Source organism: Sciurus vulgaris, assembly GCF_902686455.1.
Source record: "Sciurus vulgaris genome assembly, chromosome: 10".
Taxonomy (NCBI): Eukaryota; Metazoa; Chordata; class Mammalia; order Rodentia; family Sciuridae; genus Sciurus; species Sciurus vulgaris.
The window spans coordinates 89448486-89467299 of NC_136470.1; the positions used below are offsets into that span (position 1 = coordinate 89448486).

The window sequence follows — 18814 nt, forward strand, 5'->3', positions numbered from 1 at the left end:
AGAGCACTTCCATTTCTTCATGTGTACAGCTAGCTGCTACCACCTCCCCCACACTGGCTGGCCAAGAGCACTGTTTGGGGCATGGCAGGTGTGGGAGCTCCATATGGTAATGCCAAGCAAGTGCAGCTGCTGGAATTCTTCTTTCCCACCTAAACCCTGCTCCCCTGGGAGCCTCAGTTCCTGCCACTAACACCCTGTGCCCCATGCTGCACCCTACCCAAGATCACACTGTGCGCCTGGCAGTACCCTTTCCATCCCAAAGCCAGCCTGGGAAGCCCATGGATTCTTTTACTGTAAGGAACACATCAGCTCAGTTGCACCTCAGCTGGGAAAAAGGAGGCCTTCCTGCATCGGAGAGGCCTGAACTCTGCCAGCCAAACTGCAGCCCAGAACCTTCCTGCAATGCGCCACCACATGCAGTGCCACACACATACCCCAACTTCATAGCCTTCCCAGGTGCCTGAAGGAAGTTCCTCCCACTCTAGGTCTGAGTCCTCGCACACCAAGTGTGTGACCCAAGAACTGGGTGAGACAAGTCTCAACTGTGTACTTCCAACCTGTATCTATCTTTTGCACATAGATGATGCTCAGGGATAGGGAGAAATGCATTATACTAGTAATGTGTTATTATTTTGAACAGGGGAATCATGGGTAATGTTTTACACTTTATTATACTTGCTAAAATATAATAAGCATTTTTGTATTCTGTACAGTAAGTTTTTAAAAATAAAAAGCAATTCAGTCTGTTAAGCTAATTTTAGCTGACTGAAAGAGTGTTCAACATTAATTATTCCATAACCAAGTGACCACTGTGGGAGGTGCCTTGATCAGCTGTAGGGTGCACTACAAGGCCCACCATGTGGAGAGCCCCCAAGGTGCTTCCACATGTCCAGGGGTCTTGACACCACGGAGATCAAGGCCCCACTTCTCTGCTTCAAGGAACAGAACTCTAAGACCTCAGGCTAAATGTCATTAGAAGTACTAGCCCCTACCAGAGGGTGGCCTGCACAGCAGATGAACTGAGGATAAAGCTCAGTGGTATAGCCTAGTATGTTCAGGGCTCTGGGTTCAATCCCTGGTACCAAAACAAAATAAAAAGCAATCAGGCAGATGGAGGTACTTCCCCTAAAGCTGACTGTTGGCCTCACTCACACTGGGTTCCTTCAATCAATAGCAGGGAGTCCCCGTTTAAGCACTGCCCATGGCATGGATCTGTGCTCTGCAGCTCCTCCAAACCTTGAGACGACTAATATTCAGAAGGTAGGCCTAAGTGCGCCCTATCCTCACTCCTCCAGGCTACTCAACTTTCTCTACTTTGACCCTACCCAAAGTCCATCCCCAGCAAGTTACCTCTTTGCACCGTGTCACAGTGCTTCCTTGCAGAAATTAGTGCCTTCAAAGACCAAAGCTCTCAGTCCTTTAGCTCTTGGCATTTCTGTTTAAGCTCATGATAGCAGATGGTTGGTCACATCATTAGGGCTGTCAAAAGGAGTAACTTCTTTCAGACCTCAGCACAGGCCAATTTTACCTTGCCAGATAAACTGCTATGTTTCTGTGCTGGACAACAGGAGCTGCTTGCCTCTTTGCCTTGGCTTTCAGGGAACTCTGAGCTCATCTACACAGTCTTCCTTTCTCTGAGCTGTCAGAAACAATTATGTCCACAGTTAACATGTACCTTCCAATTTTTTTAAAGACTATTATATAAGTGTAAATCCTTTATCTTGCATGGTTGCAAATTCTTTTTGCAAAGAAGTAGAGGAATTGATTTTTGAACACACAAATAAAAGCCTAAACCTCTCCTTATCCCAGTGCTTTCTGACCTAACCCAAGAAACAGCATTGTTAGAATGCTGCCAACTCAGAAAAGCCCATCACAAATACTAAAAGATTTATTGTAGGCATTTGTTACACAATTGTGTTACACATTATGATACAAATACATTTAATACACAAGACTGTTAAATCATTTAATATTTGTTTTGCAAAAAGTAATGTCCTTAGGCTTTCATACCTGTGATGAATGAATCTCCTCTCACTGGGCTCCTCCACCCACAGGCCTCACTTGCAATCCACTTGCTGAATGAATCTGGGCACCTGCCTGTCAACCTTGCCTATAGCAGATTATACACAGAATATCACACAGAGCCTTATGTACTCAACTGTGTTTTTCAGGGCCTGCCCTTTGTCCTGCTCAGTGGATTTTCTTTTGCATTGGCAACTCTCAGATGCTGAATTTTAAAAGGCATATTTTATTCAGTACCTCCATGCTTTATTTTCCTGACACAAACATAAATGAGACCCATGAAAACATGAATTATGTTGCTCGGGTAAGTTTGACTCAGAGGTTTCAAATTTTCTTTGAATAGAGTAAGAGCAGGTTTCTAACTGAGAACAAGTTCTTTGCTTTACCCTCCACACAGACACGTTAGTAACCCTGGAGCGAGTCCCTCCAATGGTCCAGATACCTTGCAGTGGCACTGCCAAGCTTCCTCCTCCTGTCTGCTCTTCCCTCCCACTGAGGGGGCTTCACTGATGGACACTCTCTGCTTCTGAGCACTGGCATCCTGTACCTGGGCCTGAGCAGTTATTTCTCCAACTTTAAGGCACTCACAGGTGTTTCTTTTAAACCCCTTTTTCGTGGGAAAACTCCTTGACTGAGGAGAACAGGGCAGTAGGTTCACCATTAGGACTAACAATCCCACAGGGCCTGTCCAGGGGCTGCCCCCCAACCACTTAACATGGGGACAGCAGCAGGAGCTCCTACGTGGACCCCAAATCAGCCTGGCGCACACACGTGCCAAGCGGTACACTCATGCCAAGGGCCCAGGGTTTGCAGATGTTGTCTACTACAACGCACCAAGAGATTCCAGTCCAACCTTCTTTGGAACCTGCTGGAACCTGTCCATCCCTTGACACTGGCTGCAGTGCAGTTCCTGTGCTCTGCAGTAAAGAATCCTGCTCAGGCTGCAGTCACAGGCCTCTGTGGATCCTGCAAGGCAGCACCTCTTCCTAGAGCTGACTCATCTGGTCTACGAGTGCAGACCTCCTCAACCTCGGCCAGGCGGGAACAGAAAACCACTCGCTGAGTGTGAAACCCGATCCCTTCTCAGGGTGACCCCAGCTCACAGAGGGGTGCAATCTTGGGCCTGCCAGACTCGCTTTCCTTCTCTGGGGGTCAGGCCCAAGGTGCCCCCATGAACACACCCAGAAGGGAGGGCCTGGTAGCCACAGCCCGGCTCTGCTATCAGAGCCCTCCTGGAGCTTGTACGGAGGGTGTAGACACCCACGCTGACAGAGCATCCATCCACTCAGCTCCACTCCAGATTCAGGGAACAGAGTTCCATCCTAAAAGGGTTCCACCTGGAACTGAACGCTCTGGTATTACACTCAGGCAGAGGCAATGGTTTGGTCGCCAAAATTTGAGGCACACAGAAAACAACCTCTTTTCCTGAACAGAAGTCACCACCGTTCCTGTACCTCAGCTAGATCTTCAAGTCCTGCTTTGTTAGTGGCGTCTTCACTGTGTTCACTGATCCTCGTTCAATATGCCCATGTGTTTGTTTGTGAGGAAGTCCAGAAAAGGAATGTTGCAAATGGCCTGGTGAATGTTGCTCACTGTGATTTCTTTGGGAATCCTGGTTCAAAACAGAAAGGGTGTTATTAGATGTAATTCTCTGAAGTATATCTAATGATAATTTGTTTGATGAACTTACCCGGGACCATCCCCTGCAAAGGTCTTAGGGAATAATGATGACAAGCCATAGCTTAGGGGCCACTCTGGGATTAGAGAAAGCCAGACGCATTCTCTCTTTGACCTCCTTTCCACTCTGATAACAATCTGGCCTGTCCCCAACCACAGTCCTGCTCAGACCTCAAACCTCACTTCCCAGTCATAGAAAGGAAATAGGTTTCAAGTTCGCTGAATGATTAGGGGAAAAACCCTATTAAAGACTGAGAAAAGAGAGAGGAAGTGAAGTGGATAGCAGAAGAGGATGATATGCTTGTCATTCAATCTTGGCAGACGAAAGGCTGAGTCAAAGCACTGCAGAGCCCTGGAGCCACATTTCCAATCTCTCGGGAAGATGGGAGATGGAGTCATGCCAAGCCTAGTGTGAGGTTAAAAGTTCTCCTTCAAAGCACTCAAGTCTCTGCACCTCCAGGTCAGGCCCTGGAGGTGAACTGGGGTTCACTCCTGGGTTCCAAGCAAACAGTAAGCATGAATGAAACTCTTCATCTCCCTTTTTTTCTTGACTTCTATGCTGACATATGATATTCCTAAATCTGATATAATATTCCTCTGATTTATGCCTCTTCATGTCCTCAGACACTTTGTTACAACACTATAAATTCACAACACCCTTTAGTGTAACAGGATAAAATAATGGTCACTTCCTTAGAAAGGAAAGGAGGATGTGGCCCATCTATCATTGCCTCATGATTTTGGAGAAGAGCTATATTCAGTGACCCAAAGAAAATGAGAGTCAGCAGAGTAGTGGTGAGACTGGGGGCTTCAGAGCCAGCAAGACCTGTAATTTGAATTTAGGTTTATCATCTATTTGGTAGGAAGGTCAGGTAAGATTGTCTTCTGAAGCCTAGTTTCCTGTTTCTAAAAGGAGAATAGGCCTGCAGCAGAAAATAAATTAGGTAATAACAGCAACATATAATGCTTGGCCCTAAGGTCTGACACATAATGGGCACTGTTATTATCTTTAATTGCAAAGAGCTCTTAGTGTTCTACCCTGTAACACAACAGTGTCCTGGGGTTATAGCTCAGCAGAAGAGCACTTGCCTAGCACAAGTGAGATGCTGGGTTTGATCCTCAGCACTACATAAAATAAAGTGTTGTGTCCACCCAAACTAAAAAATAAAAAAGTATCCTGGGCTTGGTGGCGATGAAGTAATGGCCAGGAGGGTAGAGACTCTCTGGCAAAACTGAGAACAGCCAAGAGGTTCTCTCAAAATGATAGAGCAGATCCTTAAGTCTGCCTGGCTCTAAGAAAGTTCCAACACTGACAAACCCTATCTCTTGTTGGGTTGACCTACGTATTGTCATGACTTAGATATGAGGTGTTCCTCAAAAGCTCCTGTGTTAATGCAGGGATGTTCAGAGTGAAATGATTAGACTGCGAGAGCTGTAACCTAATCATTCCATCCTAGATTGAAGGAACTGACATGATGGTAACTGCAGGAGGTGGGTCCCTGGAGCATGTTCTGGAAGGGCACTTCTTTCCTGTATCATCTATCTAATCCCACACCTTCTCCCTCTCTCTCTATCTCTCCTTCCTGACCCCGCCATGAACTGAGCAGCTTTCCTCTGCTGGGCCCTTCTGCCATGATGGGTTGCCTCACCTTGGGCCCAGAGCAACGGAGTTGGCAATATGGACTAAGATCTCTGAAAATGAACCCTGAAGAAACTTTTCCTTTTCTAAGTTGTTCTTGTCAGGTATATAAATCACAGAGACAAAAAGTTAACTAAAGCAACATCTTCATGGGCAATGAAATGGTTAGGAAATGTCTACACACTTTATACCAACCAGATACCTGTTATGAGAAGCCGTCTGATATCCAACTGCCAGGGCCTGCCTCAAGATATCATTCACAAGCTGTTCGGTGGCCTGCAACAGAAGATGCTATTATTCTCAAAATGGCTACTTGCCTTCTGACAAGAAGGGATGTATCTGACCGCACTCTTCATCCCAACTTCTGAAACAACTGCAATTAAAGACTAAAAAAGTCCTCATGGAAAATTTAAAGGTCTGACTAACAGACCCGCAAAAGTAGAGGCCATGATTCTGAGAAATTATCAGTGGGGATTGTTTTCATTAATCAGACATTATTTTTAAGGAAAATGGGTAAAGGCTGCTACTGAGGCATTCTACTGTTGGAGGAGATCCCTTAGGGAAGAAGGTCATGTTCGGTTTGAAAACTGTGGATTTTCCAGCCCCTTGCCCAGGGACAGGACAGTTGTAGCTTTTTCTCTATTGTCATGGGCAGGAAAAAGCCCCATGGCTTTGTTTTTGCTATCTTGCAAACAATAACAGCACTGACTCTCACCCCAGGATACTTTTTTTTGGTATCATGGATTGAATCCAGGAGCTCTCAACCACATCCCCAGCCCTTTTTGAATTTTACTAAGAGACAGGATCTGAGTTGCTTAGCACCTTGCTTTGCTGAGGCTGGTTTTAAACTCATGATTCTCCTGCCTCAGCCTCTGGAGCCACTGGGATTACAGGTGTGCACCACCATACCTGGCTTTTACCACAGGACACTTTTTTTTTAGAATACTCTTTAAAAAAAAAAAAAAGGCATTTTTTTTCTTAACCTTTTAAATTAATTTATTAGTTAATTTATTTATTTTTATGTGGTGCTGAGGATCGAGCCCAGTGCCTCACACATGCTAGGCACACGCTCTACCACTGAGCCACAACCCCAGCCCCACAGGATACTTCTTAAGCATCTTAAATGGCACAAAAATATCTGTTGCGAGGAGAGGGTGCGCAGCTCAGTGGTGGACTGGCATGTGTGAGGTCCTTGGTTTGATCCTCAGCACCACAACAAAAATATAAACAAACAAAAAATCCCAGTCGGGAATCAGACCATCCTGCCTCGCTGGCTCCTCAGTGCTACAGGCCACAGCTGCAGTTCTTGGTTCCTCTGTCACCAGCGAGCACCCACCTTTAAGATCATGTCCTCTATGACTGACGCATACACATTCTTGTGCAGTGCCACAGGCTGCAGGGTGATCCCAATCTGGAAAAGCAGAAGAAAATAATTTGTTCCTATTTCTACATTAAAAATAACATCTTTCCAAAAGCAGATTTTTTTCTAACACCCAGCAATGCCTGGTTGGAAGAAGGGGTCTACAAACATTCAGACAAAACTTAAATCTTTTTTTTTTTTCCTTCCAAATCTCTATCATGGGGGCACATGGCTGGAATCTGTCCTGAATTCTGACAGTGGGATCAGCACTTTGGAAGGTCTAGAATCTACTCCAGGGCCCTGTTTGCAAGAGGTAAAGATGTACTTCGAAACTCCATCTGGACCCATTTTTCATCTCACCCTGCACGAGAGACAAACAATGTCTTTCACTTTGGGTCCTGAGCAGCTGACAGGCAACAGATGCTAAAGAGCTGCTAAGTTTCATCAGGGTGGATAAATAGCTCTCTTCTGTACCACAAGGGTAGACGTCTACATCACAGGCAGGCACTTGGGAACTATAAAAACAGTAGGTAAAGATTTCCCACTGAAGTATAACTGAAACACCATGACATGCTTCATGAAGGACAGGTGCTTGTCCTGAGGCAGGAGAATAAAGGAGATGAAAAGTAATAAACTGCTGGGCGCCAGTGCCCGAGTTCAATCCCGGTACTCCTCTACCCCCACAAAAGAAATGAACTGTCTACATCTAGCCATCTTTACATCAAAACCATGTTCAACAAGCAGACTTTTCACGTATCATTTTCTGCCCAGGAGCTGTGAGCTGGGAAGTGGGAGTGCAGCACGTATTCCAAGTTCCTGGGCAGAAGTAAACCAGACACTGACGTTTACATCAACGGCCAAAACTGGGGTCTGAGTTCGTGACAAAGGCCAAACTGCACATCTCACAGCTGCTTTGTGATCTGTCAGCACCAGAGGCCGCAGGCCCCTACCTTCTGTGTGACTTCACCAACAAATTCAGAGCCTGGAGTTGGTGGCAGGTAGAATTTCATTTCTTCTTGCTTCTCTTCCTGCTCCTTTTTGATGTTTATCTTTAAAGGCTCTGGGAGGTTAAGGATGTCCACCTCCTCCTCGTTTTCTGGCTCTCTCTTCTGAAACTGCTGCAGGTCCTCCAGTTTCCGGCAGAGGTTGTCAGCAGAGGAGAATGATGACGGGCACTCTAAATGAGAGGTAATCAGTTTTATGACAGCTGTGTTGACAACAGAAAAGGGCTTTCAATCTTCATGGACCGACAGTCTGAGGAAGGCAGATAAGTCTCAAGGGAGCTGACCTTCTTTCCGGTTCTAAAGTTCCACAAATCTATCATGATGAGAACTATAGTATTTCATGAGGTGGATGAGCACAAAGGCAGGATCCACATAATTGCTATCTAAGACCAGAAAGTGGGTAATTCTGACTTCTACCACAAAAACCCAGCCATCCCCCAACTCCTGAGTATTAAAGACCGGAACTGTTTATCTTTTATTTATCTTAGTGGGGTGGGGTGGACAGAGGGAGGGGTACCAGGGATTGAACCCACAAGCACTTAACCACAGAGCAAAATCCCTAGGCTGTTTTATGTTTTGAGACAGGATTTTGTTAAGTTGCTAGGGGCTTGGATAAATTGCTGAGGCTGGCTTTGAACTTGTGATCCTCCTGCTTCAGCCTCCCAAGGCACTGGAATTATAAGCATGCACCACCGCACTTAGCTTTTCTTCATCTTTCTAAAAAATAGCAAGGCATAGTGAAGCATATAAAAACTACCCACATCTTCTGTGCTTAGAGAGCAGTACTGTTGAAATTTAATGTACACTATGCCCCCAGTTTAATAAGCTTTTATATAAAGCCTGAATGTGAAGACAATAAAGTCACTTCCAGGACACTTCTCTCGCTTCACAGGTGAGTAGGTGAAGTATAAGTGAGTTTACGGAGCCCAGCGAGATGGTGGAGGGTGTCTGGCTCCTGGCCTTTCTTTTCTGTTTTACCGAGTGGGCCCTGACCAATCAGCAGGTCATGCTAACAGAAAGCCGAGCACATGGAAAATGATGTGCTTTACCTAATGCACCAGCAAAGCACTGTGGCGATCAATACAGCTTCTGCCCACCGAAGAGCTCAGAGGCAGAAGTCAGACAGCCCCTTATGGTGTTAAGTGCTGCAGCAGATCAGAGAAAGGAAAGGTCATCTTGTACAGGGGCTCTCAGGAAGCTTCCTGGAGAAAATGGGACTTAATGCTAAGTCTTAAAAGGAACCCCCTGCCTCTGTGCTCCATATTGCCTTAGGCTGGGAGGCAGGACTGAACCCTTCTTTCTTTAAGCTAAGACACAAAATGATCCTCCTCTCCAATTACCTTTCATGCCCTCCCCATGCTGTAACATAACAGTTGTTCCTCTATTCTGTCACCTACAACATTATTACTCATTGCTGTATGTACTTCCTAGGTAGGCGTGGAGATAAAGTAACAGATAAGCCACAGGCCCCATGGAAACAGGCAGACTTGTCGATGGGGGTGGAGGCTGGGGTCCTATAGTTCAAAGGAAATAGAAATCATTTCTATTTGGAGGGAGGAGGTGGATTAAGAGTCTTCAGAAAGAGATGATACTGAGGTGGTGACCCCCCAACAGAGCATGCCTGCTGGACGGTACAGCTGAACACTCCTGGCTGGCAGACAACGCCTGTTCAGGGGGACATGCAGGAGGTAAGCAAAGGCTCTAGTTCTCTGCTGCCACCCCTTAGCTGAAGGACGAAGCAGGGAAGATGGCTAGTGCGGAGTGGCAGAGCCCTGGAGGCTGGAGAGGCTCACCTGGCTCACTGTCGATCTGGGTCAACACATCCTCAATGGAGTCCCCATCGTTTCTCAGGCTCTCGGGGTCTGGAGGGGTATAGCCATGGCAGCGGCACCAGTGAGCAATGTGCTTGGTTTTAAGGGGAGTCAGGTGGTGAAATCTTGGATTCTTCTCCAGTATTTCTTGTAAGACTTTTCGCATTGTCATTGCTCTTTGCCACTTAAAAAAAAAAAAAAAGGAACGTAATTAAATCCTTCAACTTAGTAGCTACATATTGAAATAAGTCATGCAATTAAAAATCATTATACTAACTAACTAACTTAACTCGTTAGAATCATTTTTGTCTAACAACAACAACAAAAAACTCGACTCTGTAACTCTCCGGTTTGGGGGCAAAAAAAAAGGAAAAAGAATATCCATTCGTTCCCTAATGCTTATAAAATAAAACAGAAACTCCGAGGTTTGGCATTTCAGGTTTTTCGCCCATCTCAACGTGTGATTCTCCACTTCGCTTCCTCAAGCCAACCATACTGATCTTCCTCTACTGCCTTATTCTAAACATGTCTCTGCACAAGTTCCTTTTCTTATAACCCCACTGTCTCTGTCAATAGTAGCTGCCACATTTTAAGTACCCCAAAAAATACTTGAATTCATTTTTATACTCTGAAATTCATAGAATACTTTTAGAAAATGTGAGAGATGTTTCTATACCAATGGAGGAAAAGAAAGCAGGTCTTTCAAAGGCAAGCTACATGTCTTTGAGGAATAAGATTTTTAACTGAAGAAAGTAGTCTTAACATCGAATATTTTAGCAAAATGCTGCAAATTTTATCAGTGTTCCAAGACAGCCAGAGGCACACCTGGCCTTCAGTGGTCACCTGCGTATGAAGAGGCAGGCGAGGGCTCACCTCAGCGGCTCTCCTTTTCCCAATGTTCCAGCCGTAGTACTGCTCCACAGACTTGGCGGAAAAGCAGCTGGCATCTTCACCTAGAACGCACACACCGCGATCTTCAGTACAGCTGCCATGATTCAGACTAAGCCTCACTGCTGGAGGATGTCCCAGAGTTTCTCCAGGCTCTTTTGTGGGACATGGGGTTCTTTTTTGGGCAAAGTTGAAGTGCAGAACACAGAAGAGTTCTTCTTATGAGAAAAGGTCTCCTATGTACTCAAAGTAACTCGCACCCTGGGAAACGGACTTCTTGATAGAGACAGATAATCTGCTGCCATAAGCTATTAAAATAAGTGTTAATCACACTGCCCTAGGAGCTGTGGTCTTGCCATGAACTCTGGCAACAAACCATAGCTCTTCATGGTCTCGGTTTTGTTTTTATATTTGCAGAGGGAGCCCTGCTAGGTTGCTCTGGCTGGTCTCAAACTTGAGATCCTCCTGCCTCAGGCTCCTAAATTGTTGGGAGGTGTCTACCACTGGGTCTTGGTTTTCTTACCTGTAAAATGGGTATGCTGAGAAAGCTGATTTTTGAACTGCCTAATATTATTTATCTATAACTAAATTTTTTTTTAAAAAAAAGAGATTTTTGAATTTTCTTCTGCTGGGCTGAGAAACTGCCACTGAAAGTTTATTTTGAGCTACCTCAGATTGACCCCTCAAATGTTGCCCACCCCCCCCAGGTAATTTCTTTGCCTATTCAAATTAAAGAAAAAAAAAAAAAAAAAAAAACTAATGTGGTCTGAACCAGTCTCTCATTTTGAACTGCACAATATAAGTGGCTGGAGGACACTCAGCTGTGTGCCTGCCCCCTACATGCTCAGGATGATCTCACCCCAGCAAACACCTACACAGCCAGCCACCAGGGAGCTGTCCCTCAACCAGGGTTGTTGGTTCTGTCAGATTAACTGGGGCTAAGATGGAAATCAATCAATCCGAACAACAGGGCAGACTTCATTTTGAAGGTCTTGAAAATTGTGGGTATTTCTACCAGGTAAGCAAAGTGAGTTTTAGAGGGAAGATGAACAGTCCTTAAGTCACACAGATCTGGTGTGCACGCTGCCTCAAACACCCAGAGCCAAGTGCTTTTGAGCAGGTTACCTAACCTCTTCACTCCAGCTTCCTCATCTGTGAAGGGAAGATGACACTGCCTGTCCCACAGGAGACGGTGGTTAACAGAGAGCAAATGTCATGAGTGCCTGTGGGGTCTGGCATGCTACAGGCAAATGCTATTATTTCCCCCCTTGTTAATAAATAGTAAAAAGCTAATGCACAGTTCAGTATTTTATGATTTACATATAAAAGTAAGTGTAAAAAATTTCTTCTACAGTGAAAATGATTAACAAGAGTAGCTGGATGACTAAGAGACTGAATTCTAAGATTCCTGCAAAGCAGTCATGTCTAGCTACAACCTCTTAAGATAATAACTGCCATATAGTATTAACTTACAATACAAGTGACTTGACTCTGTATCCCAAGCAGTTCACAACTTTAAAAAAAATGCATTCATATACTCAGTACACGTATCTTACTTTTTGCAGTGATTAATGGAATCTTCTTCACTACTGCCGTTAACAGTTGCTGGATAGTCTCCAAATGGTCTATCCTGAGAAGGATAAAAGAAAATAAATAACTGTAGCAGTTTCTAACCATACACACATATAATTACATACATAATTCCTCTTTCTGAAGATATTAAAACCATCATGTGGGCAAGTTTTTCCTTCTACAGAGAGCCTTCCTTATAAAGAAAGAGTGTTCTATGCTTAGAAAGAAAATGTTAAGAATAAATAAAAGATTTTAGTTACATGAATGTCACATTTTAAAACTAAATAGTAACATTCTTTTTCCAAGGGGTTTCTACTGGATCAGAAAAATTCTACCATACAAATGCCTGTCACAGGGTTATGAGGTGATGCCTCCATCTGTCACGTTCAAGTGGCTAAGCATCTATTGTCCCAGAAATTTGAAACACTTCAAAGTATGTGGTTAGAGTTAGGTTCCTGATGCGGGAATCAGAAAGCCTCAAGAAACTGGGTGCAGTGTCTCATGTCTATAATCTCAGCTACTCTGGAGGCTGAGGCAGGAGAATCAAGTTTGAGGCCAGCCTCAGAAACTTAGTGAGACCCTATCACAAAATTTAAAAATAAAATGAAAAAGGTTGGGGAGGTAGCTCAATGGTAGAATGCCACTGGCTTCCATCCCCAGTACCAAAACAAACAAACAACAACAAAAAACAAAACAAAAAAACAAAACAAACAAAAAAAACCAAGAAAACCTCAAGAAGCATTTTTAGAACCAGGGTACACAGGTCATCAAGAGGTAGCTATGTTAAGAGCAACAGGGTGTAACCAGCTACAAAATGTGAACACATCTAAGTGATTTTAGCACAAGAAACTCCATCCATTAAGCAGATAAAGCACCTTCAGGCATGCTTAACAAAGGGAGTTCTATAATCCTACCTGAGGCTTCTGGGCTATAAATCAAATGCATCACTGTATAAATAGTGCGGGGGGGGGGGGCTTAGTACATACACACTGCACATACTCAACTGTCACAGGCATGATCTTTAAAAAGCATCATAAAAATACCCATTGAGGAACTCCTTTAGAAAACACTGGAATATTTACTTAATGACATAGTTTCCCAGTTCAGAACTCTCTTCTGTTTTCACTGCTGTCTGACCCTCCTGAGAGGGGCAGCTTGGCCCAGGAGTTTCTGGTTCAGTCTTCACTACAAGGCAAGAACAACAAAGAGAGCTGTCAGGGTCAGGCCGTGCAGGGACACGTGCAGGCAGACAAAGCTCTTCCACTGGAGCTCAGTGAGGAAACCGCCCCTCCAGCTGCTGTGGGGCTGCAGCCAGAAGACTGAGATGGCTTCTGTCTTCACAGGGTCAGCACACAAGGGAAGAACTGTTAGCGTGGGTCTCGGGGAGCCGGCCCCAGGCTCATGACAAGGTGAGGGCAATAAAATGGCTTTTTAGATATTTCTTCAAGGGCCACATACACTGTTAGGTGAGACCTCTCTCTTACACTCACTTAGATAAACACCCACCCAAAGGACTGAACAATGTCACACTGAAACATGCTAGCTGGTCTAATATAATGACCAACATTATCTTTCCAGCTTAGTTTATTAATTTTGGGCATTTTCCTAGCACTCTGAGAAACAAGGCAGAAAGCAAAAATCAGATCAACTGTGCTTGGACATTTCCAAGCTAATCATATTAGGCTTTCAATATTATAGGTTTGGGTGTCCTTCTTCAAAATCCAAATTTTTTTGAGTACCAATATGATGCCAAAGTGGAAAATTCCACACCATAAAACTGTTTCATGTAGCAAATTATTAAAAATACTGTATAAGCTGGGCATGGTGGTACACCCCTGTAATCTTAGTGACTTGGGAGGCTGAGGCAGGAGGACTGTAAATTCAAATCCAGCCTCAGCAACTGAGTGAGGCCCTAAGCAACTTAGTGAGATCCTGTCTCAAAATTAAATAAAAAAATAAAAAAGAAGGGCTGGGGATATGGCTCAGTGGGTAAGCACTCCTGGGTTCCATTATTGATATTCAAAACAAAAAAACTAAGAACTTACCCTCAGGCTATGTACATAAGATATATATGAAACATAAATCAACTCATGTTTAGACTTAAGTCCCTAGGTATTTCTTATTTCACTATGTAAACACTGTATTCTAAAATCTGAAATCTGAAACACTTCTAGCCCCAAGCAGTTTGGATAAGGGATACCCAACTTGCACTAAATCTACAGCTGGAAGATAGCAATGGTTCAGGCGCATGTGCCTTCCTTTCCTTCTACTAATTTGATTTAAAAAGTCATATATTTTTCCTATGTATACATACACCTGGGTACCCATCATTCGAATCAAGATGTAGCCTTCCTGCCTTTGGCAGCCTCCCTTATGCTTCTGGCAGTTCTTCACAGACAAAAAAGTCTACCTTCTGCCCATTTTAACTTTTGTAATTCTGGAATCATATTCTGCATGCTCTTTTGTGTCAGCACCATTTTAGCCATTATGAGCAGCAGTACATGAACATTCTTGCATGCCTTTTGGTCGACATATGCATTCATTTCCTAGAAGTGGATGTGCTGGAAGATGGGATGGATATTTAACTTTATTACAAACTGCCAAACTGGTTTTTAAAGCAAATTGTTTCAATGTATAGTCCCACCAGCAATGTATCCAAGTTCCAGCTGCTTTATATCCTTGCCAACACCTGGTATTGTGAGTCCTTTTATTTGGAGGATTCTGATCTATTACCATGGTTTTGTCTGCATTTCCTTGATGACTACTGAGGGTGAATACTTTTTCATATTCTTATAACTATTTAGATGTCCTCTCTCTGAAGTGACTATCCACTTTTTTTTTGATCTTTAAAAAAAAATAGTTTCAGTCTTTTCCACATTGATATTTTAGAGGGCTATGTATATTCTGGATATGACTCCTTTGTTAGACACATGTATACTGTATGTATCTTGGAGTCTATGGCTTGACTTTTCACACTTTTACTGTCCTTTGACGAAGGGAGGTTCCCAGTGTTAAAGTCCAATTTACCATTTAAAAAAAAAATTCTACTTTTTTTAAAAAAATAATTCTTTAGTTGTCAATTGATCTTTTTTATTTTTATTTATTTATATGTGGTGCTGAGTATTGAACCCAGGGCCTCACACAGGCAAGTGCTCTACCACTGAGCCACAACTCCAGCCCAATTTATCATTTTTTTAATGTTCAGTTTTCTTATGTCCTGTTTAAAAAGCAAGAAAGATATTCCCATTGTTTCTTCTAGAAGTTTAATTTATTTATTTACTTTTTACTTTTCACACTTAAGTCTATGATCCAACTCAAGTTATTTTTGTTTACATTGTAGGGTAAAAGTGCAGGGTCCTTGTTTTCTCAAATGGATATATTCACTTAACTCAGTGCTGTTTATTAAAAAGACTATCTTTTGTCTACTCAAATTTGCCACAAATCAGGTTACCATATATATGGGTTTATTTCTGGGCTCTCTTTCTGTTCTGCTAATCTTTCTATTCTTTTTTTTTTTTTTTTTTTGCAGTGCTGGGGATTGAACCCAGGGCCTTGTGCTTGCAAGGCAAGCACTCTACCAACTGAGCTATCTCCCCAGTCCTTAATCTTTCTATTCTTGAGCCAATACTGGACTATTTCAAATGCTAAAGCTTTACAGTATATATATATGTGTGTATATACATATGTGTGTGTGTGTGTATAGTCTTCTTGGTTTTTTGTTTTTTTGTTTTTTGTTTATTTATTTTTTGTTGTTCTTCAAGCCTGTCTAGGCTGTTTTAGGTCTGTGCATTTTCACATCCATTCTAGACTTGGCTCGTTAATTTCAATGCACACATACACCACTACCACAACTACAGGAATCATGATTGGGACTGTAGTGAATCCACATTGTTTTTTTTTTTTTTTAAATGAAGAACTGATAATATATTAATTCTTTCAATTAATTACTATACCTTCTTCTACTTACTTAAGTTTTAAAAACTCTCTCAGAAATGTTTAGGAGACTATTCTACAATCTACTACTGTTTTGGTAGGATGTTCCATCTTTCCTTGTTTTAATAACAACTAATATCTGATATTTTGGTGCTATTATAAAGATTTTCTTATTTCTATGCATACTGACTTGTATTGAGAGACCTTGCTGATTCCATTGCTAGCAATGCATATTCCCCAGCTACTAGTGTTTCCAAGATTTGAAGCAAGGCATCGGGCTGGGGTTGTAGCTCAGTGGTAGGACACTGCAGAGCATGTGTGAAACACTGGGTTTGATTCTCAGTATTGCATATAAATAAATAAAATACAGGTCCAATGACAATTAAAAAAATTAAAAATCAAAGAGTTCTCAGAAAAAGTGCAGATGCTCCTCCAGTTCTACAGGTTCAAGTACATGTGCTTTAAAGTGGCATTCAAACAATTAGAGAAATTACATAATTGTAGCATTTTCAGGCTGGGAAAACTTTTCTACTCCAGAAATGAAAACATGTTCTCAAAGATTTATATATGAGAGCCACAAACTGGAAACAACTCTAATATCCCTCAAAAGGAGAGAAGATACATTATAGCACATTCCTCCAAGGTCAAATACTAGTCAGGAACATGGATGAATCTCAGAAACATTACACTGAGTCAATGAAACTAGACACAAAAGAATGCATGTGCTTCCATTTCTATAAAGTTCAAAAACACAGAAACAATCTATGGCAACAATCAGAATAAGAGTAGTCTATAGGGGTTGGGAACTGACTGGAAGGGGCTGAGGTCATGGAACATTCTGTATCTTGAATGGAGTGTTGGTTACATGAGTATTTATCAACTCATCATATGGTATACTTAATACTTTTGTATTTCACTGTACAATTTATTTCAATTAAAATCAAAACAGACATGCTCTGGCCAGGCCAAAATTAAGTGTTATCAGAATCTGCGTGAGGGAGGCCTATGACATACACCTCTTACTGAGAAGTAATGGTCCAGATTGATAACACCAATTCTTTCCTGAGCTATCCTTTGACCCGGAGTTGGCAAATGTTTCCCTACATAGGGCTAATAAAAAACCATATTAAGCATTGTGGGTCATACACATCTTTGTAGGAACTAAACTCTGCAGCTGTAAGATAAAGTATAGATGAATGGGCATGGTTATATGCCAATAAAATTCTACTTACAAAAATAGGCAGTGGATCTCAGCAGCCAAACCCTGTTTTTGATGAGTACTTAGTAAATCGCAAATACATCTCTTCCTGAGAGTCTCATGAGATCCTGGCATGCCCAAAAAAGCAGTCCAGTATGGTAGTAGATGTTACTTCATATTCCAACTTCACTGCTTTCTAGACTCAGGAAATACATACTCAACATCTCCAAACTTGCTTCCTCATCTGCAAAATGGGTATATGCTGGGCAACAGCTATGCTGAAGTACTGGAGTAAGAGCCTTCAATGGCCACAGAGCAGCTAGAATGGTACCTGCAGGCTCTGAACATATGTCGCTGTCATTACTGGACACATTATAGTTGGCAAATGTGTTGCTCAAGTTCATTTTATTACTTTTTGTTGTTCTTGTGGCATTGGGGATTGAACCCAGGGATGCTTTAACAATGAGGTACACCCCCAGTCCTTTTTATTTTTTCTTCTGAGACAAGGTCTCACTAAGTTGCCCAGGCTGGCCTCAAAGTCTCGATCCTTTTGTGTCAGTCTCCCAAGTAGCTGGGATTACAGGTGTACACAATGGTGCCTGGCTCCTGCTTTATTCTTGTCGTCAGGAATGAACCCCTGCCAGATCACCAAAGTCTGGTCCCTCCTTTACTATAATTAACTCCCCAAATGAATCTCTTATTGGTCTATTTCCCCCAACAAATCCTGGGAGTCCCTGTCTCCACTGTCCCCTTAATCTGCAAACCCCTTGCCTTCTCCACAGGTAAAAAGTTCCACTCTTTGAAGTCCAATTTATAATCCATGCCCCACACCAAGTCTTGTCCCCTCCACAGCCCAACAACCCTGAATACTAGACTACAGTATTTTAGCAATCATTTTCCAGACCACTTATCTTTAATTTTTTAATCAGGCCTTGCTGTTTACTACAACTCTCTTCAGCCTGATTATAAATTCTTGGAGGGTATAATGATGCTTTATATCTCTGTATTCACTCAATGTCAAGTCTACTAGGTAAGAAGTCAGTAATTACTTGCCAAGTAACTGATCCACAGATGCTGAAAATTCAAAGAACTCAGACTGCAGTAATGTCATGCATAAAACTTCAGGACAAAAACACCATGAGATCCTACATACCTTTTGCCACAGCTGCTGGAGCAGAGCTGGGGACAGCTGGAGTTGGGGCAGCTATAGGCAGAATGGTAGGTGATTTGCTGGTAGAAAATGACTGAACCACTAAGGGCAAAAGGAAGGGATATCACAGAGACAGAAATTATTTTTAATTAGAATGATCTAACTCCCATGTGGCAGCCCCATATTAAACTAATATGAGTCTCAGGACAATGGGAATGGTAAGGTCCTTTTTTCATACAATGATCAACAAGCTGTGCTGTTTATTATTAGTACCAGGGTAAATGAGCTAAATCCTCAACTGGAAATGGGGGTGTGTCAGTAAATTAAGGAAATCAAAAGCCAGTCAACACGCATTCTCACAAATGCTTAAAATGTTCCCCCTTAACTCAAATTCAGGAATGGGCAGCTATTTAGAAGCCAATGGATCGTTTGGGTTTTACTTTCAGCCCCAGAGTTGGTGCCCTTAGGCCAGGGTGTGACTCAATAGCCAACAGGCACTAGTCAGCCCTCAGCAACTAATAGAATACGGACTTTCCCCAAGGTGGATGTGTGTAATAAAA

General features: G+C 42.7%; 1 protein-coding gene across 6 annotated transcripts in view; it reads right to left on the reverse strand.

Annotated features, from left to right (window-relative positions):
* The window catches only part of YEATS2 (YEATS domain containing 2), a 112695-nt gene that overhangs the window by 18834 nt on the left and 75047 nt on the right, over window positions 1–18814 (reverse strand). For 3 of the 6 annotated variants that reach the window (XM_079100691.1, XM_079100686.1, XM_079100690.1), the window contains exons 23-31: window positions 18258–18356; window positions 13056–13158; window positions 11958–12031; window positions 10387–10466; window positions 9496–9697; window positions 7649–7875; window positions 6675–6749; window positions 5541–5614; window positions 1866–3634 (exon numbers count right to left, since the gene is read on the reverse strand). In XM_079100691.1, coding sequence (XP_078956817.1) covers window positions 3526–3634; window positions 5541–5614; window positions 6675–6749; window positions 7649–7875; window positions 9496–9697; window positions 10387–10466; window positions 11958–12031; window positions 13056–13158; window positions 18258–18356 — 1043 coding nt within the window. In that variant the 3' untranslated portion in view covers window positions 1866–3525. Of the gene's footprint in view, window positions 1–652; window positions 1480–1509; window positions 1640–1865; window positions 3635–5540; window positions 5615–6674; window positions 6750–7648; window positions 7876–9495; window positions 9698–10386; window positions 10467–11957; window positions 12032–13055; window positions 13159–18257; window positions 18357–18814 lie in introns of those variants that run through there. The other 3 variants (XM_079100687.1, XM_079100688.1, XM_079100689.1) reach the window with 3 other exon arrangements.